At 33.1% G+C, this 25,732-nt stretch overlaps 2 protein-coding genes across 3 annotated transcripts; one reads left to right on the plus strand and one right to left on the minus strand.

The window, feature by feature from the left end:
* Positions 1 to 273: 273 nt before the first annotated feature.
* Positions 274 to 7,470, minus strand: LOC115958118. The gene is made up of 4 exons (XM_031076483.1): positions 7,408 to 7,470; positions 6,360 to 6,518; positions 1,747 to 3,307; positions 274 to 1,623 (listed from the first exon to the last, which is right to left on the minus strand). The coding sequence occupies exons 3-4, from the start codon at positions 2,641 to 2,643 to the stop codon at positions 1,393 to 1,395; spliced, it is 1,128 nt and encodes a 375-aa protein (XP_030932343.1). The 5' UTR covers positions 2,644 to 3,307; positions 6,360 to 6,518; positions 7,408 to 7,470; the 3' UTR covers positions 274 to 1,392.
* Positions 7,471 to 14,521: 7,051 nt separating this feature from the next.
* Positions 14,522 to 20,041, plus strand: LOC115955147 (glutamate receptor 3.7-like). 2 transcript variants are annotated; one of them, XM_031073203.1, is made up of 6 exons: positions 14,522 to 15,328; positions 15,947 to 17,292; positions 17,709 to 17,986; positions 18,188 to 18,219; positions 18,708 to 19,114; positions 19,322 to 19,448. In XM_031073203.1, exons 1-6 carry the CDS (start codon positions 15,070 to 15,072, stop codon positions 19,352 to 19,354), a joined length of 2,355 nt encoding a protein of 784 aa, XP_030929063.1. In that variant the 5' UTR covers positions 14,522 to 15,069; the 3' UTR covers positions 19,355 to 19,448. The 2 variants fall into 2 exon arrangements, with proteins under 2 accessions (XP_030929063.1, XP_030929062.1); XM_031073202.1 differs by having other exon boundaries at positions 14,526 to 15,328; positions 19,355 to 20,041.
* Positions 20,042 to 25,732: the final 5,691 nt, after the last annotated feature.

Below are 25,732 nucleotides of genomic sequence, written 5' to 3' on the forward strand. Positions count from 1 at the left end.
TGACACTTGACATACATTAAGCGTGTGAACTATAACAAAAAAAAGTGGAAACTATAACGAAAAAAGTAGTTGAAACTTACATCTTCCATCTTCATTTACTACTTTTGGTGCCTTTGCCAGCTGCATTCTTACCCTTTCCACCAACTGGTTGAAACTTTCTGCCTTTAAACCCCTAGCAGCACCACCACCACTTCCTTGACTTGGTACACCACTAGTGCTCATAGATGCACTTGGCTGCGTAATCAAAATCCAGCAGTTAGCAAGATGGTCCAACAATAGCAAGTAAGAGGAAAAAAATAAACAAAATAGAACAAAGTAGAGGTGCCTGAGATGGTAAAGAATCCCATGTCTCTCTAGGGGTATGGAAGCTCAGTTATGAGGATGAAGAGAACTACTTGGCCCTAGATCTAGTTGGAGGTTGAGTTGCTACCTCAAATCTATTGTTTGGTGCAAGTTGAGATGCAGCTTGATCAAAAGCTCTGTATGTAGGCTGAGATCTAGCACTTGGTGGCTGAGATGCAGTTTGAGGTGTTGTAGTCTGCTTTTTTTTTTTTTTTGTAGATTTATTGCCTTGTGCCTACAAAGAGGATAGTACAAGTTACATACACATGAAATACTTGAGGAAATGAATATAATTCAAAGCATGGAAATACTTACAACTGCTGATTTAGCAAGTCTATCTCTTCTCTGCCATGGAGTTTCACTAGTGATACCTTCCTTGCACCCTCTTGCATTATGTCCTTCTTTCTTGCACTTCCCACACTTGATTATCTTGTTCATCCTAGAAACTCTATAAGGGTTCCTTGGCTCTTCAGGATCTCTTTTTCTTTGCTTTGGTGGTTTGCCAAGTGGTTTATACATATGAGGAGCAACATGAGCAAGTTGGTTAGTCTCAACCCACTTAGACTGGCCAGGCATTGGCTGTATTATCTCTTTGTAAGTTTCAGCAAATGTCTCTTTCAAGTAACAAGGATGCACATAGTCCTCCACTTTCTCTAGGTTCTTAACAATAGCAGAGATCCCATGTTTGCAAGAAAGTCCTGTCAAATCCCAAATCCTATAACTACATGCTTTCTTAGCCAAGTCAACCACATGTCTCTCACGACTATTATCAACCTCATACATGAAGCTGCTTGCTAGAGTATCACTGAAAGGTATAGATTCATGTTTTAACTTCTCTAATTTTTCTTGAATATTAGGACAAACCTTTGCAGTGTATTTTGCTATACCTTTCATCTTTTTGTATTGTTTGGTCATGAGCCTAACTCTGATCCGCTCCAACATTGCTAAAATTGGCTTATCCCTAGCTTCTAAGATCATGACATTAAAAGACTCACTCAAGTTATTAACTAAACAGTCACACAAAACTCTACTACTAAAGTGAGACTTAGACTATTGTGCAGGGTTGATGTCAGCAAGATACTCCCATACCTTGACATCCAAATCCTTCATTTCTTGCATTCTTCTGTCAAACTCTTTGATTGTTGTGGCTCCAACACATCTCCACAGTGCATCCTTCAACTCCAAGCCCTTATGATCCACTTTGAAATTATTATAGATATGCTTCACACAATACCTATGCTCATAAGTTGGGAACATCATCTCAATTGCAGGTATAAGGCCCTAATTCTTATACAAAACAGATCAAGTAAATATGTTAGTTAAACATGTTGAAATGAACTGAAGCATGTATTATTGAACTTTAAATATGTGGGTTAAATATGTTAGTACAATTATAGGTCATACCTTTTGTCTATCACTGATGAAGACCAGATTAAGTTGCTCTGGGTTCCCAATGTCATCTGAAAACTGCTGCAGAAACCATACCCATGAATCTTTGTTCTCTTGCTTAACAACAGCAAATGAAACTGGGAAAATATTATCATTTGCATCTCTAGCTATGGCAGAAAGTATTTGCCCCCCAAATCTCCCTTTCAGGTGGCACCCATCTAAACCAATGATTGGTCTACAACCTCCCAAAAACCCAAGTTTTTGTGCATTATACCTGATATATATTCTCTTAAATTTGGGCTGTGCATTTTCATCTTCCATTTCAGTTTGCAAAATAACCCTACTTCCTTTATCATTCAATCTTATCATCTCTGTATAATCCCTAAGCTTCCCATATTGCAGCTGTTCATCCCCAGTAATCAAGTCAGTAGCTTTCCTTTTTGCCCTATACACATGACTGTAACTTATGTCAATTTCAAGTGCTTGCTTCACATGATGTTGAACACCAGCCACTTTCCAATTGGGGTTTTTGTCAAACTCCTGCATAAACTTCTTTGAAACATAACTTGAAGTCACTTGACTGTGTTTGAAGGATCTAAGACAGGTGCACTTCGGATTGAATGTTTTTATTTGGAATGTCAACTCCCCAGGTAGTTGAGATGAATAACATCTCCATCCACATTCATTTATGCAATAAACTGATATCTTCTTCTTCTCATTCAGCTTGAACTTGATATCTACTGGCTTATTTATAGCATATTCCCTCAATGCCTCCCTAAATACCTTAGAGTTTGGAAACTTCATTCCTTTCTTTAACTCTGGTTTTCTCATATCAGTTTGGACATTAAACTCAGGTTCTTTTGCAGCAGTTGGTGCTGGCTGATCATCATCACACCTTACTAGACTTTCCATGTCATCTTCAAAAGGTGGGTCAATCCATTCACCCTCTTCAAATGGTGGGTCATTGTCAGCTGCAGTAGTCCTATGTAGGGCTACATACACATATAGATCCTCATGTGTAGATGACCCGTCATTTCCTTCAGAGGACCTATGTGGGGTTGCATGTGTAGATGGCCCATCATCTACATTTCCAAATACATCATCATCAAAATCTGTCCCCTCAAACCCTTCCTCTAACCAATCAAAATCTTGTCCACCACCTCTTTAGCATCCATATTACCTCCCTCATGCATCTCATGCACATCATCATCATTTGCTACTTCCTCATTACCGAATGGTTGTTCGATTGCAAGTGCCTCCTCACCACCCTCAACACATATAGTGTTATCTTATCTGTAGGCCATGCAACATGAATCTCACACATATAAATTACATCATCATCTTCATTTATAAGCCTTAACCCTTGCTCCAAATTACCTCCAGGAATAAGATAATGAAATCTACTTGTACTAACTGCCCCTACATCAGAACAAATATCTTGTATTTCAAAACAACTAAGTCTATCTGGGTCAACGTTATCAACAAAAGAAGTAATACCTCCTAAATATACCAAATTTGGGTTCCACACAAACTGGCCACCATGATGAATCTCAAAATTGAATGCCAAGTTAGCCATCTGCATATGAAACAAAACAAAATAAATGAAGATGATAAAACACAACAAAATTGCCTCTTTTTTTCATTTTTTTTTTTTTTTATGACAAGCATATTCCTTCTTGGGGTTTTTTAAACTTATAAATGAAGATGATCAAAGCCTTAAAGCATACATATAAAAATGAGGCATCTAGTTCTATTGTTAATAAAGACTCAATACCTATATGGATAAGAGTAGTAATAAGAGTAGCACCATTAGTTCACTGGTCCAAGACCTAGACTCAACACCTCATCAGCTACACTTGCACATTGCATCATTTTTCCACAAATGAGAAACAAGGTCCATTAGTTCACTGGTCTAAGACCTAGAACCAGTCTTGAGCCTTTACTATCATACAAGTCAATGAGTTCACAGGTCCATTAGTTCACAACAAGCAATAAAGCCCTGTACACCTACATTAACTAGTCAACGAGTTACAACCAGCCAAACCACTGGAACTAGACACTAATTCTATCATGTTGTCCAAAACAGACTCAATCAGTAACATTCTAATTAATCTGAAAATCAGAACCAATGATCAATTTGGTGACAGAAGCAGTAAATCAAACTGATTTCAACTCTTCTAATTCTACATAAATATATACAAATAACATTCCCCAAAAACAATTAAACATTCAAAGTAGCCATATTATCTAAAATCCTTCAAAACACATACCAAAATCGAAAACACACACACACACACACACACACACACACATTTTAGAATCTTCAATTCTATGTGGCAACTTGGCCTCAAGCAATAAATCAACAATTAAATTTACCACAGTACATCTAACTAAAATAAGATTAGTGTCAATGCAGTTAGTGTTAACCACCACAGTACCTCTGTAACATTCAAATTGAAGAAAAAAGCCAATAAGCTACTATGAATATCAACTTATGGTCTAAATCCAATGCAATCTACCATATAAAAATTAATTAAAAAATAAAAACACCATTAATATTTTACACTTTTCCAAATCCTCCAGCTGGCCATTTTAGAATCTTCAATTCTATGTGGCAACTTGGCCTCAAGCAATAAATCAAGTGTCATATTAACACAGTCCAAAAACAAAGTTATACGGATGTTTAGGAATATACCCATACATATAAAAATGAGGAGCAACTGTAAAAAAAATTGGGTTTTTGCTCGAAAATTTCTCCGACTCTGTAAAAAAAAAAAGGTTTTTGCTTAACCAGTTCCATGGTTAAGCAAGAACCGAATTTGGAAGAAAGAATTTTAAAACCCAATTTAGAACCCTAGATTTCAAAGATTAAAAAGCAAAATCCTGATCTACCTGTAACGATTGAACAGAGGAGCAATAATCCTGATCTTCCTTGGCTCGGTTTGCATGCACGATCAAATCCCAGTTACCTCAAGTGAAGCGAAGTGCATTGCACGATGGGAGTGAGTGAGTCTTCCTGCCACAACTGAACAGAGGAGCTGTCTTCCTTGGCTCGATTTGCATGAATGATGGGAGTGAGTGAGTGAGTGATTTTTGGGACTGAGAGTGTGTGATTTTTGGTGAGCAAGTCGGATGGGAGTGAGTGATTTTTGGGAATGAGAGTGTTTTGATCTGGATGGGAGTGAGTTTTTACATATTTCTATGTTAGATTAATGGTGAAGGAGAGGTGGGTACACGGCACATAAACAGTGACAATCACAGGTGGGCAAAGTGTTAAAATTTTAACCACAGGTAGGCACATAGAATTAGAGACAAACCACAAGTGGGCAAAGTGTAATTATCCCCCCTAAAAAAAAAAAAGTAGAGGAAGAAGGAAAATACATTAAAGCACAAGTATGAATTTGATAAAAACAGATAATATAAGATAGAAAGAGAAGCTTTAGGGTTAGGGTTATGACCTAGTTTGAAAAGAGGAGGTGAGTGAGGAAGCCATATATATATTAAAAGCAACAGAGTATCAGCCTTGTGTTATCGTGAAGAAAATGGGGACTTTGCTATTCGAATAAACGATGTAATGTTTATGTATCCACTTTTAGTAGTTTATAAAATGACATAAATACATGTTCTTCATGAGAGAAGGGAAATATATATTATCTCTCGCAATATGTTAGTTAGGATGTACAAGATGTCATTTCCTATCTAACAAAAGGATTTTTATTTTCTTTTCTTTTCTTTAGGAGTGATATTGGGTTGGGTCGGGTCGAGTTTACTGTGACTCGAAACCCGACCCAATAGAAACCAGGTTTGGCTTCCTGAAACCCGACCCGACCTAAAAAATCAAGTCGGTTTTTTGGGTCTTGGGTTGGACTTTTGTTTATTTATTTTTAACAATAATGGAAAAATATTTGTATGCCTCATTTTAGCCATACAGTCTCAATCATAATAAGCACTCAAATAACTAAAACATCTTAATAAAGTCATAACTTACAAGCAGCTTCATAAACATAACCAAAATCATCACCACTTTTTGTATTTCCAGCAATACCCCCATTAATACTAGAACCAAAATCATCAACAGTTTTTATATTCATCAACTTGGATTCTAATAATAAAACAACCTAAATTCATCAACCTTTTCATAGGTCTGAAGAAGCAAAAGAAAAACCCAAATATAAGTTATGGCTCCATCCACAAGCATAAAAACCCAAATCATTACAAAGTATATAAGTTTTTGCATTAGCATATTTGTTTAATAAGCTTTCTTTATAATAGTCCAGCAAATCAGGTAAGAAAAAGAAAATTTTATGCAACACCAACCTCTTTTACCTTCAAAATTGCAACACCAAAGAAAGAAAAAGCTAAGTTCTGAAAAAAGTTACGGCTCTTATGCAAAGAAACAAAGAAAATTTTATGTCCTATAATGTTGTGCATATGGTGATTCAACACATGAATCTGGTTAAGTACCATGCTCCTCTACATCCTTGGACAATGGGTCTTGTCCATCATGCAATTCATTAAAAAGATATTCAAGACAAACGGTGTATGGTTTTTTAAATTAGATGTCCCATAAATTTTGCTATCAGCCATGTACTCCTTACTACAATATATACATCTTGCCTTAGTTTTACCTCCTCATCTATAAACTTCTCAAAGTGGTCCCAAGCCGATGATGGTGATTTTCTCTTATTAGGATTAGAAGAAGATATCACTTGCGGTGGACGAGGAGGTCTCATAGCTGGTCATGTAGTGGCAACATCAGGTTGTGTAGGCTCCATTGAATCCATGACCTAGTACCACACAAAACAAATCAAGCATTAAACAATGCATTCACAAAAGAAAAACATAGAGATATGACATAATGCTCCAAACTTAGCCAACAGAAAATAAGGAATACATACAATGCAAGTGGTCCAATCATTCATTTAAAGGCCATCAAGGAGATTATATTCATTTGTTTTTTCAAGAACAAATTAAGCAGAAATAGCAAAACAAGTTGATCAAAACCCAAAGCATTTTTTTTCACTTCAGTTTTTAGTCCAATCATCCTCACACAAAAGAGGAATATATATATATATATATATATGTATGTATGTATTATAAAAGCGTAATCATTTGTTTATAGTTCTATTAGTGCAGTAGCAACTATTACAACCAAAGAAAAAAAAAACCCCAAAAAAAAAAAAAAGATCCAAGAAAATCACATTTGCAATCCACACAACAATTTCATAAACAAATTATAGAAACATCAAACTGTAGATCAATCTTCAATATCAGCAAAAATAAAGAATACCCAATTCATATAATCAAACACAAAACCAAAATGTACAAAAATCCCAAAAGAGAATAGAAGAAAAAACAATTAAACAGAGCAAAAAAAAAAAAAAAAAAAAAAGAAGAGTATTAGCGAGAAGTACATAACAACAACCAGAAAATAAAACCCAAAGGATATAGGATATTCACATCAAAAAAATAATTATACCTTATAATCCAATCTGTTAAAGATTTTGCTGGAACCAAATTGCTTTCCTCTTTGAGATAAATAAACTAATGAAAAAAAAAAACTCCCAAAATCATAGACTAAGACAAGGAAATTAAGAAGAAGGAAAAAAAAAAAAAAAAAAAAAAAAAAAAAAAAAAAAAACCCCCAACAAAGAGAAGGATGAGTGGATGACTTACACTGTTACACACTTAGAGAGAACTCAGTGAGAGAGGCAGAGGAGCACAGCTCTTTAGTTAAAAACCTGGAAAAAAAATCTAAAATAACTTGCATTTAGTTAAAGAAACGATTCAAGCCAAACCCACATCATAAAACGCAAGAAAATCAAACCCAAATAGGATATTCACATAGAAAAAAACCCCCAAAATCTGAAAGTATTAAAAACCCAACTAAATTAACAAAGAGAATGATGACTTGCACAAAGATAAAGCTTTAAAATGAGGTTTGAGGAATAAAGAGAGAGCTGAGGGAGGTAGCTGAGGGAGGCAAAGAGAGACCAACAAAGAGTAGGGTTTTTTTTTAGAAGTAGGATAAATATATATATATATATATATATATATATGACCTGACGCCAACCTGACACCGACCCGAACCCGAAAATAACCTGAAATTAAGACCCGAAACCCAACCCAAATATTCTCAAACCCACCCAAAATCTGTCGGGTCGGGTCGGTCGGGCCCTTACTTAGTCCTACTTTTCTTTTTTCAATGGAAAAAAGGTATTGATGTTTAGTGAGTGGATAAAAGGATTGTTTGCCTTTCATTGAGTCACGTTCAAATATGCTTTACTTACATTATTCTCAATCGATGGCGTACAAGTAGTTTCTGGAAATTTAATATCATCAATGACTAATACAAAGCAAAACTTTTTTTTTTCACTTTTCATTCAAAATAATGCTGAGTGGGTGTTCCATTAAAAGTATACTCTGTGATGTGATCTTTATACTTTTTAGAGGGTGCCTAGATTCCTTATCATGTGCATCTAACAATGGAACCTTGCTCTCATTTTTTGTGGACACCAATGTATGGACAGTGCTTTTCAGAGAAATTTGTTTTCACTTTTTTTTTTTTTTTTTTTTTGTTGGATAAGTTCAAATTCTTCTTTACAAAACTTTATTTCGTTTTCTAAAATCTAGGTTTAATCAAATTTTGGGATAAGTCTCAACTTTTAATCATATAGTTCTGAAGTGGCATATATAATATTTATTTATTTATTTATTTAGATACTCTCTCTACCTCAGATTGTTAATCATCTATTTTATTTTAGAATGTCCCAAAATATAGTCATTTTTAAAAACTCAATATATATAATAGAGATAAATTTTCTAACTTACCTCTATACAAGCATATTATTCTGCACTCAAATTGTAAGTAACATTACTACAATGATAATAGATGAGGATCTAATTTGTAATATTACTACAATGATAATAGAATTCACTTGTAAGCATTTTGCGATTTTCAATGATTATCATAATATTAGAACTTATAACTGACTTTTTCAATGATTTGTTATTTTGTTGTATTTACAAAGCGAAAAAATTAGTCAAACCTATCTAATTGGTAATCCTTTGACCAAACAATGTGTTACTTTTCCTTATCATGCATGGTAGACAATCTAATATGCTTTGCTATGGGTTACTCGTCAACACATCCAGCATTTGTTACCCTAAATAATAAATATAAGTTGTTTATATTTTTAAATCTAAAACGATATCTCTTGTTCTATATAAGGTATCGGAGAAGAGACTTCCATCTTTATGTGACCAAAATAAAATGAGTTCAAATGCAGTAGGTTATTTTGGGATTGTCTTGAAGTCCACATTCTTGTATGCCACCTAAATAAGAAAGGTCAAATTTATTGCAATCTCATGAAAATGGTCTATTTCTTCACTACTCTTATTACAATGGTGTAAATAATTAACAAAAATAATTTGGATTAAGTTATTGCAATGATACATTCATTTTAATTGTTTATTGCTTCATGTTTATCATTATAATAGATTGCAAAACAATTGTTATTACGTTATTGCAATGATTTTTTTCTTGCAATATGCTATCACTTCAAGATTTTTTTTTTTTTTTTTCTAATAAATTGCAAAAATAATTGGTAGTAATTTATTGCCACAATGTTTTCATGGGTAAACTACGTATTTGATTCTTATACTTTACACCATATTTCAATTTGATTCCTAAACTTCAATTGCATCAATTTGGTCCCTAACCTTTTAGTGTCATGTCAATTTAGTATTTGCCGTTATTTCTTGGATGGAAATTGATGACGTAGCTAACGGCCAAAATAAATAATTTGTTTATTACCACATCAACGGAAACTAATTTTTTATTTTGGCTGTTAGCCATGTCAGCAATTTTCATTAAAGAGATAATTACGGTAGGGACTAAATTGACACGACATTGAAAGATTATGGATCAAATTGACAAAATTGAAAGATTAAGAACCAAATTGAAATATAAAGGATAAGGATCAAATTCATAGTTTACCATTTTTTCATTTAAAGTTATCTACATTTGTTTGATAATTACTTATTTTAGGTAGCTTATTTGCATAATGTGAGACAAAAAACTAAAATTTAGCTTATTTTGAGAAAAAAATTGAATTTAAATAATTGGGTTAATTCCATCTACACACTCTAAAGTTTGGACTAATGCCAACTAGGTCCAAGACATTTTAAAATGGACCAATTTGGTCCTAAAATGCCATTAGCCCTCTGTTAGTTTCACTCTCTTCTCTGTGACTCTCTCCTCTTTTGTTCCTCTCTTCATTTGTCCCTCTCTCTCCATACCAAATCCCACAACAATAAAAGCCCAAATCCAGAAAATCCAATTTTTCCCTCTCTTTTACTTTTCTCTCTTCACTTGTCCCTCTCTCTCTCTCTCTCTCTAACCTCAAATCTGCCCAATTTTACCATACCAAAACACACACAACAACAAAACCTAAATCCGAAAATTCCAAAAAATAAATAGCAAACTACCACCACATCAAAACCCATAACCGCTATTGAAACCCACCACCGCCACCACCGGCCACAAAACCTAGTCAACCCATAGCAACAAAACTCAAATCCTCCAACAAAACCCAAATCCAAAAAACCTATAGCAAACTCACCACCCCATCAAAACCCACAACCACCCCATTACAAATCCACCCTATACCGGAATCCACCACCATGGCACCACCACCTACCACAAAATACAAATAGGAAAACCCAAAAACCCACCACAAATAGGAACCCACCAACACCATAAACCCCACAACAAATAAAAACCCACCACTAAAAACTCATAACCACCGCAAAAGCCCACCCAAAAACATGACTCACAGTCAACCCAAACCACCAAACCCACACACCACCACTATCATTGCTTGAGAGAAGAAAAAGACAATAGAAGGGTGAGTAAAGAGAGTAGAATGGGTTGGGTAAAAGAAAGAGAAGAGAGGGCTGGATGAGATAAAGAAACAAAGGGATGAAAGGGAGAAGGGAGATTTGGATGTGTGTGTGTGTGTGAGAGAGAGAGAGAGAGAGAGAGAGAGAGAGAGAGAGAGAGGTCTGAAAAAGAAAAAGAAAAATGAGTAACAGAGTCTAATAGTGTTAAGGTTAAGTTGTCTTTAGGGATCAAATTGGTCAATTTTGAAATGTCTTGAACCTAGTTGGCATTAACCAAAAATTCAGGATATATTATTGGAATTTAACCTAAATAATTTGAAATAAAATTGAGACAAAAAGTAGTGTAGGACCCTCAAACAATCCATCAAATAAATAAAAAAGTATATAATCCAATGTCAAACACAAACTAAAAGAAATAGAGGTGATATATTTGACATGGATGTGACAGTAAACAATAAATTCAATATTTTCAAATTCTACTGATTTTTTAAAAAATATGAAATTCTACTAAATTGATATATGAGAAAACACATCACGTCTTTCTGGGTGGACTTCCTAATCACTATAGTATTAAATGATTTAGTTTTTGCCTATTAAAATTAAACAATAACCAAAGAGATTTTCAAATTTTCACAAATATTTGTGAAAATTTCTAATGCTACCATGGAACATATTTACAGGGAGACTAATCGATGCACTGATGTCTTGGCAAAAATTAGATCCTTACAATCCATGAACTACTGTATTTTTTATAACTAACCGCATTAGGTGGAGTCTTTGTTTTTGTTAGCTTTAGATAAAATTGAGCCTTGTTGTAATAGTTTTATTTGTGCTTTATAAATCTATTAACTATTGACACACACACACACACACAAAAAAATAAAAAAATAAAAAATAAAAATAAAAAAAAATAAAGAAGAGAGGGCCATGCCCAAAATCGATGAATGTTTAATATTCCAATTGCCTGTAGTATAACTCTAAACAAAAATAACAATAACACTAGTTCTAATTGATTTTTTTTTTTAAATGTTTGTCATTTATAATTTATCTCTAGTGCTTCAATTAAAAAAGAAAAAAAAATGTTAAATATATCATTTCACGCTCCAATCAGGCAGAAGTGGATTTCAATTTTCTAAATTTTCAAGACATAATAAATAATCACAAAAACGTGATAATAATAAGCAAAAAGAAATTACCTTGAAATTGTTTTAAAATATATATGTAAAAACACTTACTATACCACTTGAACAAAACCCTTTGCTGAAATCGCCCTTTTTAAACTGCACTATTTTGGAGATAATCGTTCTTAATATGGGCAGGTTTTAGGATAACGAGGATTGTGAGAAAATTTACTAAAATTCATTTCAATAATCTAACTTTGTTTTCATTTATTTCGGTTACTTAAATTTCAAGTTTATTCAATTAAGGTCTCTTCGTCAACTTCCATTAAAATTTTTTATCAAAAAAAATCTAGAAAAAAATATTTTTCAATCATTAATTGGATTATTTATCTTAATTTAAAATTTTTATTAAAAAAATTACAAATTTTGAACAATTAACAATAACCCTTAACAAAGTTGTTGGAAATATTTTAATTGAATAAACTTGAAATTTAGATGACTTCAAAGATAGAGGACTAAAATTAATTATAATGAAACAAAGACTGCAAATTTTGCATTTTAATCTAATAATTATACCAAAATTGAACTTAAAAAAAAAAAAAAATTAGTGACATGCTCAATAAAAATCTAGAAAAAAAATATTTTTCAATCATTAATTGAATTATTTTTCTTAATTTAAAAATTTTATTAAAAAAATTAAAAATTTTGAACAATTAACAATAACCCTTAACAAAGTTGATGGAAATATCTTAATTGAATAAATTTGAAATTTAGACGACTTCAAAGATAGATGACTGAAATTAATTATAGTGAAACAAAGATTGCAAAATTTTCATTTTAATCTAAAAATTATACCAAAATTAAAGTTAAAAAACAAAATTTTAGTGACATGCTCAATTTCACAATCAGTTTCACTAAGAGCATCCACATTGGTGGAGCTATTTTTTTAGCTATTTGGCACCATAAAAAGATACATTGTCTATTTTACCTACTCACTTTACAAAAAATTCAGTATCAGTGGATCTATTTTAGCTTTCAACACAATAAAATAATATATCTACTACAATAAAATAATATATCCACTACAATAAAATCCAAAACCCACCCATCCATCAAATATCATTTCCAAAACCCTGAGAAGATTTCCACAACTTCATTTTTCTTCTTCCTACTCTCATTAAACCCAACCCATATTCCCATTGATGAGTCAGAAATTTACGATTGTCATTAAGCTGAAACCGTCATTAACCAAGAGACGATGTCACGCATTTATTACGCTCATTGATGACAAAATGTAACAGACGGAGCAACAGTCACAAAATGAGCTGTGAACTTCAGACCAAGATTTTGCAACGCACTAACCGTTGAGCATAAATACAGCGATTCATTGCCCATTAATGAGGCACACAACTATAAAAGAAAAAGCAATAGAAGTGAAATGTACACACAAATACTCTACGAAAATCACTCTCCAGTCAATTCTTCCTAAAATCTTTCTCCCTTACTGACTTAAGCATCGGAGGTGGTTTGGCTAACGCCACACCGATGTGTTACTCTTCCATCCAGTTCATTTTTTGCAAGTTTTCCTCCAACATAGACGACCTCGATCACAGCTTCATCCATCTACTATGACGAAGAGCTCAACTGCTAATTTTTCGCATCATCACCCATCAAAACTAATATCATTTTCCCCAAATTCTCACCATGTGAATTCTTTTTCCATTTCCTTTCGTTTCAACCTCACTTCCCAATTTCGTAACCCAAATCAAATCAAATCAAAATGGAAAATTCAGAGAAGGAATCGTCAACGGCGATATCCAAATAGTACAGTTTCTCAAACGAACACTTGCCTCGGAGTCCAAACCACTCGTCGTGGTTCAAAATTCGGCTCTTCTACATTCGAATCATGTCCTACGTGATTGACAGCGTCCCCGACCACCTCACGCTCCGCCACCTTTGCCGCGAGATCGGCGTATCACTTGAGATTAATAATTCGCACATTCCAACCTCTAAATCGGCTTCTCTGACCCTCCGCCGCAACTACCTCAATAAGGAGTCGCCAGAGGTGACCTACATCAACATCGATACCGTCCACATCATTGGTGGTGTCGAATTCGAGGTCTACGAGAACCAGGACTTGGTTCTCTACATATCTGAGAGAGAGTTCAGAGTTTGATCTGAGAAAGTAGGACTAAATTGGGTAGAGGAATAAAAAAAATAGAAAAAAGAAAGAAAGAAATAAATAATATTTTAATAGAAGGTGAGAATAAAAAATTATTTGTGTGTTTAACTTTCAACTACAGTTCACAATATAGATGTATACTGTAGCTATGTAAGTAAAAAATTTACCTATACTACCATTAATATTGCACCTTTTTTATATATGGTGGTGCTAAAAATAGTTTTTTTAAACTTGTAAGGACCATGTGCTAAGTGGTGCATACTTTCTGAACCCACCACGATCAATTACTTACTTGCTTACAGTCCCACACAAACAAAAATTGTGAAATTAGTAATAATAAATATTATTAAATGCACCACTTCGTCGTGTTCCGAAAATACCAATTAACTGTTTCCTTAAATTGAGTGTTATAAAATTTGGTGGGTCCAAAATTGAACAGACTTACGTGTCTCGTGGTCGTCGTTTCTTTGATTGGCAGTTGGTGGCATAGACAACACTTTCTATAAACGTAACATAGGGACCCACCTTAGCCATTGGTCCATTGCCCAATAGACTCAATTGGTACCACTACTTTTCTTCCTCTTCAACTTTGCATTCATGCAATGGAATTTTTTGCATTCCCCTTTTGATCCTCATGGAAATTTCTTTTCTTCTTTCAAAATGTGATTCTCGTTTTTACATGTGGGACATGTTTTCAACAAATATTCAACAAGCTGATCAGCTACTGTTCATTTTTTAATTTATTTTTTTATGGGTCATTTTCTAGTCTACTGCAAGTTGCAAATTTATAATATTTAACTTCATGGGGGTAATTCTCGTGTTCAAGTTTGCCAGTGTTGTTGACTTGTTGAGAGTCTTCTTGATTTTATCAGACCAGGCCAAAAACTGGGTTAGTGGGTTGCTCTTTGAACATGATGTAATGGCCTCGTTCTCTACTTTGTTGGTTACCCTTTTCATTCCTAGGTCACCATTCTAGTCCGTACTAGTCTTTTCTCCATTACAAACTCATATGGGTGCTCATCAAATTCTAACTTTGACCCATATTTACCCAGTTTTTGAAGCTTGAGCAATCTTAGTTTGAGCCAAGTTTGAGTCTTTACAGTGAAAAATTGTTGTGGTTGCTTAGTAACAATGAAACACTCTGTGATTCTTCTGCCACTAGTAGTTTTGATTTGGGTATTCCTTAATGGCTCTGTGTACTGCCAAGGTCCTGCTGTTGTGAACATTGGTGCAATTTTTACTTTCAATTCGGTTATTGGTAGAGCCGCCAAGGTGGCCATGGAAACAGCAGTCTCTGATGTCAATGCGGATCCAAAAATTCTCAACGGGACAAAGCTGAATTTGATCTCGGAGGATGCAAATTGTAGTGCCTTCTTGGGGTCCGTTGGAGGTAACATTGGAAATGTCCATTTATGTTTTCTATAAAAATAAATAAATAAATAAAAATTTGCTCCTCCTGTGATATAAGTAAGCTCTTTACTTGTCTTTATGGTTCACGGGGATTTGATAAATGATTAAGATGATGCAAAGGTTGTCTTCTAATATTTTTTAGAATTCGTTTTGAGTTTTTTTTTTCCTGCTGGAAGCGTTCAAAGCAAAGTTTTCTCTTTTATTTTAATCGTCATAATTTTAATTGTGATTTGAACTTCTAACAAAGTTTAAAATTACTGTTAATATTATCTTTACTACTATTGAATTGCCGTATTCTCTTCTATTATAATTTCCTCTTTCTTTTTTTTAAAGCATGGTCTCCAATTTTGATATGCATGATTTTACATTTCCATACTGCATTTATCTGATAATAGAATTTCCCCCAATATAAGCCCTTCCCGAACTTTTTTCTATCATTCCTGCTGTCTGAGGCATTAACTTTGTCTATTACATGGTAATTTTCTGTGTGTGTGTGTGTGTGTTTTTCTTCCATTGAAAGATGATATTTTAAATTCTATACTCAGATATAAAGTTCTTGCTACCTATTTTATCTTGTTTGCATCTTTTTCTTGGGCAGCTTTTCAGGTACTTGAGGAAGGAGTAGTGGCCATAATTGGTCCACAGTCCTCTGCTATAGCTCATATGATTTCTGAGATTGCTAATGGTCTCCGAGTGCCTCTTGTCTCATATGCTGCCACTGATCCAACTCTTTCTGCCAGCCAATTCCCATTCTTTATTCGAAGTACACAAAGCGATTCCTACCAAATGGCTGCTGTGGCTGAATTAGTTGACTTCTACGAATGGAAAGAAGTCATTGCCATCTTTGTCGATGATGATTATGGAAGGAGCGGGATAGCTTATTTAGATGATGAACTTGAGAAGAAACAATTGAAGATTGCTTATAAATTGCCTTTGCCAATCCAGTTAGATCCAGGCAACATCACCGATATGCTCAACAAATCAAAATTGCTCGGTCCTCGTGTCTATGTTGTTCATGTTGGTCCTGACCCCAGTTTGAGAATCTTCTCCATAGCTCAGCAACTTGAAATGATAACCACCAACTATGTCTGGCTTGCGACAGATTGGCTTTCTACTACCTTAGATTCATTCTCTCAAATGAATAAAACTTCACTCCGTATCCTCCAAGGGGTAGTGGGGCTTCGTCAACATATTCCAGAGTCCAGCCAGAAGAGGGCTTTTGTGTCTAGATGGAGAAAATTTCTACTAGAGGGTTTAGCACGTTCTGAGTTGAATACCTATGGATTCCAGGCTTATGACACAGTGTGGACAGCTGCATATTCAATTGATAAGTTTCTGAAAAAACAACGAAATATCACATTCTCTTCCAGTGATAAGTTGCAAAAATTTATTTCAACTAAAATGCAGATGAGGACGCTCAAAGTCTTTGATCATGGATCTCTTCTGCATGATATATTATTGAAGACAAACTTCACTGGTTTAAGTGGTCAAGTCCAATTCAATCAAGATAGGAACATCGTGAGTGGTGGTTATGATGTCATTAATATCGACAAGATGGCAATTCATACAGTTGGTTATTGGTCTAATTCTTCAGGCTTTTCAATTTTACCCCAAGAAAATCCCCAAATGGATCAAAAGAATTATTCCCGCCCAAATCAGAAGCTTAAAAATGTTACTTGGCCCGGTGGAAAGACAGAAAGGCCACGTGGCTGGGTAATTGCAGACAATGGAAGACCATTGAGGATTGGAGTCCCATTTAGAGCAAGTTTTGTTGAATTTGCTACTAAAGTCAACAACAGCGATGACATGCAAGGATACTGTATTGATGTGTTCAAGGAAGCACTAAAATTAGTGCCTTATGATGTTCCTTACAAATTGGAGCCTTTTGGGGATGGCCACTCCAATCCCAGTTATGATGGGATTGTAAAGATGGTACAAAACGGGGTAAGTAAAACATATTGTTTTATATGGGGTAAGAACAAAAGAAATTTAAAAAATAACCATGCTTTGTTGGGAAAAGATGACCTACCAATACATGGAAAACATTCTGATGCATGAATTGCCTATTACGGGCTTGCCTAGAAGATACTAATTGCCAAAATTAAGTGATGAATTCAATGGCTGACCAACTGACTATTTCATTTTAGGGATTAACCATTTCATTTATACCTTGTGATGTGGAGGAGGAAAGCATGATCCATTACATGATTATGATAATCCTTTTCTGACAGCTGTGGTCTGGGTGAGATCCATATACTGGTGGTTCTCATTCTGAACTTTGCTTTTTATGTAGGTTACATTTCTTAGTAGATTGAAATTTATTACGTGCCTTTTTTTTATTACTGAAAGTTTTGTGTCAGTCGTTTGATGCAGCTGTCGGGGACATTGCAATTGTGACAAACAGGACAAGGATTGTGGATTTTTCACAACCTTATGCTACTACTGGTCTTGTCATAGTGGCTCCTATCCACAATTCAAAATCAAGTGCTTGGGTGTTTCTTAAACCTTTTACAGTAGAGATGTGGTGCGTTACTGCAGCTTCTTTTGTAATGATTGCAGTAGTTATTTGGATTCTTGAGCATCGAGTCAATAACGATTTCCGGGGCCCCCCTAGGAAGCAGCTTGTTACAATGTTTCTGTAAGTCATTTAAATGTTTAACAATGAAGTACAATACTATTTTTCCTACAAATTATCTTTTTGAATTTGTGTCATTATTACAGCATTCTTATTGTTATACTTGTTTTAAGTAAACTGTTTGATTGCATCACATAAACCCAATATACCCTTTAATACCCAAGGTTTTAGCCTCTAATCCCAATCAATTATTTCATTTTGCAGGTTCAGCTTCTCAACATTGTTCAAGACAAATCGTAAGGAAATTGCTGACTTTGACAACCCATTAATTTCTTTATTTCTCGTTCTTTCTTAAAGCCACATATCTATCATTAAAAAGGGTAGTGGGCTTAAGGCCATCTTTGTGCTTATACAACATATGACTAAAGCTTATATCTGGGATCTTACCTCAAATTATGGATACACAAAACCCTCTGGTTTTATTAAAAACTATACAATTTACATAAATACATAGTAAGCGAAAGCAAGCTGAAATATTCCAAGCAAGGATCTTAACTTATTAGTATTTAGTAGTTATCCTTAATGTTACCTTACCTTGAATAATTCAGTAGAAAAATTTGTCTTTCCTGTTTCTAATAAATATTTCAAGGAAAGAAATGAAATAAAAGAGATCTTACTATGTTTGTTCTATTTTCACTTTGATTATGGGACTGAAATGTGGCAATTTGGAGATCAAAAAATTATATTTGAATTTGATAAGTTTTTACTTTGTATTAAATAACAGAGGAAAGTACAGAAAGCTCACTTGGAAAGATGGTGATGGTGGTGTGGCTTTTCCTATTGATGGTCATCACAGCAAGCTATACAGCAAGCTTGACTTCAATTCTCACGGTTCAGCAGCTTTCATCACCCATCTCAGGAATTGATAGCTTGATTGCAAGTAATTGGCCTATTGGGTATCAAGTAGGTTCATTTGCTTATAGCTATCTGGCAGACAATCTTTACATAGCTAGGTCAAGACTCATTGAACTAGGCTCCCCAGAGGAGTATGAGAATGCACTCCGAAAAGGGCCAAAAGGTGGAGGGGTGGGAGCTATTATAGATGAGCTTACATATGTGGACTTGTTTCTATCAAAGCAAACTGAATTTGGGATTATTGGGCAGCCATTTACCAAGAGTGGATGGGGATTTGTGAGTAGAGCTTGTCTAATGCATGCATACATATGTGCTTATATACATATATTCATGACATATTCAAGAATGCACATGGACATGCTGGGTTTTTTTTTTAATGAAGCATATCACATTATCTCTTCCATCATCTTTCTCCCTTCTTTTTTCACCTTCTTTGATATATGAGCTGTAACATCTCATTGTAATGATGATCTTTATTTGCAGTTTCTCACTTATTTTTCTCACTACCAAATCTAGGCTTTCAAGAGAGATTCCCAGCTTGCTGTTGACATTTCAACTGCAATCTTGAAACTTTCTGAGAGTGGAGAGCTTCAGAAGATCCATGAGAAGTGGTTCTGTAAGATGGGTTGTCCTGGAGAGAGGAGACAGAACTCTGAACCTAACCAACTCCACATGATCAGCTTTTGGGGTCTCTATTTATTGTGTGGTGTCTTCACTATTGGTGCCCTTCTTGTGTTTCTGCTCCAAATGGTTCGCCAGTTTGTGCGGTACAAACGAGAGAAGAAGAGGTCTGCTCCTCCATCGCCTATCTCGTCAAGGCCTCACTGTTCTCAGGTCATTTACAACTTTTTTGACTTCATTGATGAGAAGGAAGAAGCTATCAAGAAAATATTTACTCAATCTGACAATCCTCCAGGTCCCGTTAGCTAATCATATGTATATATGTTCTGACTTTAAAGGCTACACCTATTTTAATTAGTGCAAGTTGAAAGTTCTGATATTGAACAAGACCCAAGTTTTTGTAGAGTATTCACATACTTAATTACAGCTAAAATGTATTTACTAGTTTCCCTTGTATAGTAACAGAAAAATGGTTGCACTTTTCTTATTGCCTAAAACGGCATTAGGAACAGTGTCTTGTTCAGTTGCTTTTGTTAGTTATGGTTGTATTATCAATATAAAATCTTGTTTGGTTAGTTTGTTTGTTCTGACATATTGCCATGGGAGATTTTTCTTCTATATTTGTAGCTATTTGATTGCAGCTTCATCTTCTGCTAAACACATGGTTTCTATTTCTGAAAAATGTACGTGACACGTCTTCTGGGTCCACAACTGCCTTGGACATCAAAAATCCAAAGCTCAAGATATTGGGGGAGCAATCATATCATATCATTTGCTGTTCTTGGATTTTGTGGTCATTTCATTGCATGGTTGAAAAAATTCTAGTAAACCTATTTTGAAGTTTAGATGTATTTGGTAGCACTTCCCTGAATGCAAGCTTGACTCCTACTGCATTCCCTGCTGTCCTCTGGAGCTCAAAACCTAAGGAGCTGCATCCTTTTTGTCTTTTTTCCTTATAATTTCATTTTTAAAAGAACTTTTTGGCCATATTATATATGAATAAGGCCGTAAATGAACTGCGTTGTTTATGAATAGATTGGGTTCAACTCAAGGAAAAATTTGTTTATATTTATTTATTTAACAACTAAGTCAATCTCAAGCCTAAATTTAGACTCAACTATTAAAGAAGCCAAGTCCAAACATAATAATGCGCTCGTAAGTATAAGGTTGATTTATGTATATATAATATTATGTATTTAGATGTATAAATATTTCAAATATGTTTATGTATATTTAAGATTAAATTATGTAAGTTTGTAAATAAGTTTAGAAGATATAAAATTATTTATTTGTAATTTGTTGATGATTAAATGGTTAATGGTGTGGTAAAATTATAAACATTTTTTAACAATAAAAGATCAGTGAATCTTAAGTTCATCAGCAAAAACCATTCTATCTAATTAACTTAATAATATAATTTTAAAAGTAAATTCTATTAACATACTAAGGTTTGGGTTACTGCTAACCAGGTTCAAGATATTTTAAAACTGACCAATTTGATCCCTAAATCCAACTTGGTCCCTAAGACAATTGAGAAAAATGAGTAATGAACCAAACAATGTGTAGGGACTAAGTTGGCTTTAGGGACTAAATTGGTCAGTTTTAAAATGTCTTGGACCTGGTTGACATTACCCCAAACCTCAAGGTGTGTTAATAGAATTTACCCTAATTTTAATTTTAATTTAATTGTTAATTATTAGTATAGATATGTAAATGGTCAGATTATCTGTGTGTGTGTGTGTGTGTGTAAAGGGGTGAAAAACAAATTAGTTGTGGTGTTTACTATATTTGAGAAAATAATAAGTTAATCAAATCTCTCATTAACAAGTTCAAATTTGTTTGAATATAAAATGAACAAAACTTAAATATGTAGTTTAGTTTGGTATTGATAAAAACTAATAAATTCAAGCTCAGCTTGTATTTGAAATACTAAAATGAGAGTTCAACCCTACACATGAAACTAAATCAACTTTCAATTATTCTAATCTTTCAAGTGGAAACTTGTTCTATACAAAACGTGTTTTTTGGCTTGTCCCGGTCAAAGGAATAGATTTTTCAGCTAGAAGGCAGTGAATTCGGTAGCCCCAATGGCAATTTTTAGACAGCTTGCAATTTTAGTTTTTTATTATTATTTAATACTCAGAAAAATAGTTGGGTGAATGAGATTTTATTGATAGGATTATAATTGTGTATTTAGTGTCTACTCTTTTATTTGAAAAATAAAATAAAATAAAATCTTATTGGAGGATGTAAATATAGGTGTTTGGTAAGAGTATTTAAATAGAGTTTTTTATTTTGCAGTCCTGAAAATGGTAGGTCCCACACTTGAATTTATTGTTTGACTAATATTTTCTAAATACAGTTTTCAAAAAACTGTATCTTATTTTCTTGATTTAAAACAGGATTTTGCAAACGGCTTAAAAGGTGTTTTCAAGATACAGAAAATGTTTTTAATGACATAGTCGTAAATAAATTGAAAACAGTGGACTTCACATATTTGTCCAATCTCTTTTATCTATTAAATTTAGGAGTTTATCTTTATCATAAAAAGAATTCTCCCACTTCAAATTTGAAATTATCATTAAAATAAAAATAAAAATAAAAATAAAAAAACATGATGAGCTTTATTCCCTTATCATTATCTACCAATAAAAAGTAATCTACAGGTTCTATATGTTACTTTTTGTAATTTTTTTTTTTAAATCTCAAAAATAAAATTAGTCTCCCAAACAATTACTGGGATATTTTTGTTTTTAGTATTTTGAAAATTTTTCTTAAAAGTTGGAGCCAAACATGTAAAATATAAAAATTACTATCTGAAAACTAATTTCAAGTCCAATTTTTTGAAAATTGTTTTTATACTATTTGGAAAACAAAAACAAAAATCCTTCTACCAATTAGGTACTAAACTTTTACATTCAATCTTTATTGAATGTGTACACACACTTGTGACCTATTTGGGTAATAAATTAAAAAAAAAAAAAAAAAAAAAAAAAAAAAAAAACATGTATATGTTAGGAATTGAGATATGTTAGGGACTGAGATCAGTGCAATTGCACCGTGCAGTTCGCCCTCATCCTCTTTTTTTTTTTTTTTTTTTTTTTTAACTCATTTTTTTTATATTCAATGGTATAGATTTAAAGTTGTTTTTTGCAACTTTAAATCTCAGCCATTTATACCAATTAATCTCAATCCATATATTAGATTAGATTATTTTATTGTAAAAAAACTAACGAAAGATGGCTTATTAATATTATTATGTTTATATCTATTAAGTGTTTTTTTTTTTTTTTTTTTTTTTTTTTTTTTAGCTTGAGAGTTTTATTTTGTGTTTTTTTTTTTTTTTTTTTGGGTATCAATATTTTACCAGTCATTGACATTGAAGGACTTTTTAGCATTTAGATAAATCTAAGACTGTTAAATTGGAGGGGTGAAAAGTAAAGGGATGGAAAACAATTGAAACTTAACTTTATTTTAAAATCAATATCACACTTTGATATTCATTATGCATTTGTTTCATACATTCATTGTTTATGCACATCTTATTTCCTTACATTAATAAATGGGGAGGAATCACCGTGCACCCTTAATGTGATGGTCACTCCATCAGTATAAGTGCTCGTGATGTGGAGGATAAGAGTTTGAGTTCAAATCTCTATGAATGAGCTTTGCACACATATACAATTAAATTAAATTAGAGTAAAATTTATATCTTGTTTCAAAAAATTAAAAATAAAATAAAATAAAAATAAGTGGGAAGGAAAAATCAAAACCCAACAAATAATACTTTGCTATAAAACTCTTAACTTAAATTTTACTTCTAGAGTTGGAGTTCATTTTATTAATTTTCTTAATCAGTTTTGAAAGGTAAGATTATTTTTTTTATTCTAATAAAATTTATTATTGTCTTTTTTTTTTTTTTTCTCCTACTATTGTTTCTCCTTGAACATATAGAGTAAGAATTCTGTCTAGTGAGGATTAAACGGAATACCTAACCAACATGTGATCCTTGTTAAACATATGTTGTGTCATGTTATTGTTGCATCTAACACTCTAAAGCATGCATGGACACAAGCCATATACAAATACATATTTTCAACATTCTTTAGAGAAAAAAAAGTGTGTAGATATTTTCTTTTTAAGGCACACCCGGATGCACCCATTGGCTTACGCAATTTTGACTTATTGAACCCATCACCTAACCCATCCCTGAAAGTTGAATTCATATGCCACTCTTCAGTGGTGCGTGGCCAAGGGGAAGGAACCAATTGATCGGATGTCTCAAGCAATCATGCATTTAAGACCATATGTCTCCCATACCTCCGGACAATCAAACAGTTCGTAATATGTTAAGAAAATACACTAAATTACACTTTCACCCTTTAAACTTTGAGAATTTTTTCATTTATCTTTTTTGTAACAGTCATATTTTTATGTATTGGCTTATCCAATATTAAAACATTTTATATGTATTTGAGTCTTAGTTCTTAATGTGTTCAAGAAGACATTGAAGTTATCAAACAAGTGGTATTATTGACCCAAAAAAAAAACTAAATCTACAGGTCCCAATACCCATCGACCAGTGGCAGCTCCACTTGTATGTGAGGGTGGTCACAAGACTACCCTCACTTGCCAATTTTTTATTTTATTTTTTATTTTTTATACTTAACAAGTATATATATATATATATACATGAATAATTAGTTTAAATTAATCTATTCAGTGACTACCCTGACTTTAAAAAAAATGTATATATATATATATATTTACAAAAAAAAAAAATTATATACTTATTAACTTATTTTAACCACCCTAATAAAAATGTTAAACAACATGACCTAAGAATCGCAAGAATTTGAAATCAACAAAAATAATAACATCCACAATATTTTGACAATAAATCTTATGTGGTAAGCTATTACTAATTCTAAATTAGGCTCAATATTGACATGTTTTATCCATCAATAACAGTTTGTTGCATAAGATTTGTTATGAAATTATTGTGATCACTTTTTTATTCTTATATTAGCATTTTCAATTTCCACTTTATCTCTTCTTAGCATTTTTTTTTTCCTTCTTTGCAAGTACAAAAAATTGTAATATTTCATGTATTTGCGTGTTTTTTTTTTTTTTGGGTGATGTTGATATATTCAAGTTGTTTCTTTATTAAATTTTGTATAATTTAAGTTTCTTAGTGACCACTCTAAAAAAAATTCCTAAAGCTGCCCCTACATTGACCTATCTCGAATTAGTGAAACTCGAAACCTGTCTTGATACCTTTCAATCTGTTTAGATATGAGATTTTTGTTTAGACAAAATTTAACTACAAAATTGGTTATAACTTAAGGTTACAACCTTATTTAATATCTTTTTATTGAAAGTGAATTTTGGCAAATTCACCATTGGATTACATCTTTTTATTATATTCTCTATACTTGCAAAATTTCTAGAAAAATGAAGATCAATAGCTATGTGATCAATAAATTGTTTAAATTGCAAGTTTTTATAGTTTAAAATTATTCATAAAATATAAGCTTATAAATTATATAGTAAATAATATCCAATTGATACAAAATTTTACATATGTATTAAAAGTGTAAAGAACATACAATTCAACGATTATATTTCAAAATATATAATAATTTCTATTTTATTGAATAAGATTGTAGCGATTACAACTAATTTTGTAACTAAACTTTGTCATTTTTTGTTTTAGCTAGCAACATCTATGAAAATATCTATGAACGAGGACAAATGAAATAATGGATACAAGCACTGATTGGCCAGGTTCTTTATAACATTGAAAAAAATATATATATTGTATTTTTTTTTTTCCCCTTAGAATCTCTGCCTACCTCATATTAGAGAACCAATCTAGGAAAATATCTATGAACGAGGACAAATGAAATAATGGTTACCAGCTCTGACTGGCCAGATTCTTCATAACAATCAAACTGAGGAAAGAGTTATAAATCGGCCTTCGCTTTTGCTTTATAATGTTTTTGGGCCATCATGTTGTCTAAGAATCTTTGTGAATTGTGCATAAGATGCCAACAAAAGTCATTTCTGAGTTTCACATTAGTGGAAGAAGCTTTGTTGGTTCTAATATGAAACGGCTGTGGGCACATAAAGACCATGTTAGCAAAGCAAACGCTGCACTGTTCTAGAATCTGGTTCTGAAGTCCTAGTCTCTCTCTCTTAATTTTTCCATCCCCAGAGGGGTCTCTGACGAGGAACGCACATGCTATAGTGGTCTGCTTTACTTTTCTATCT

Source organism: Quercus lobata, chromosome 8, assembly GCF_001633185.2.
Source record: "Quercus lobata isolate SW786 chromosome 8, ValleyOak3.0 Primary Assembly, whole genome shotgun sequence".
NCBI classification, from domain to species: Eukaryota; Viridiplantae; Streptophyta; class Magnoliopsida; order Fagales; family Fagaceae; genus Quercus; species Quercus lobata.

Coding starts and splice junctions, on each gene's coding strand:
- LOC115955147 (XM_031073202.1), top strand. CDS start 15,070: ATGAAACACTCTGTGATTCTTCTGCCACTAGTAGTTTTGATTTGGGTA. Junction 17,293..17,708: donor TAAAGATGGTACAAAACGGG/GTAAGTAAAACA, acceptor GTTTTGTGTCAG/TCGTTTGATGCAGCTGTCGG. Junction 18,220..18,707: donor AACATTGTTCAAGACAAATC/GTAAGGAAATTG, acceptor ATTAAATAACAG/AGGAAAGTACAGAAAGCTCA.
- LOC115958118 (XM_031076483.1), bottom strand. CDS start 2,643: ATGGAAAGTCTAGTAAGGTGTGATGATGATCAGCCAGCACCAACTGCT. Junction 1,624..1,746: donor TCATCAGTGATAGACAAAAG/GTATGACCTATA, acceptor TATAAGAATTAG/GGCCTTATACCTGCAATTGA.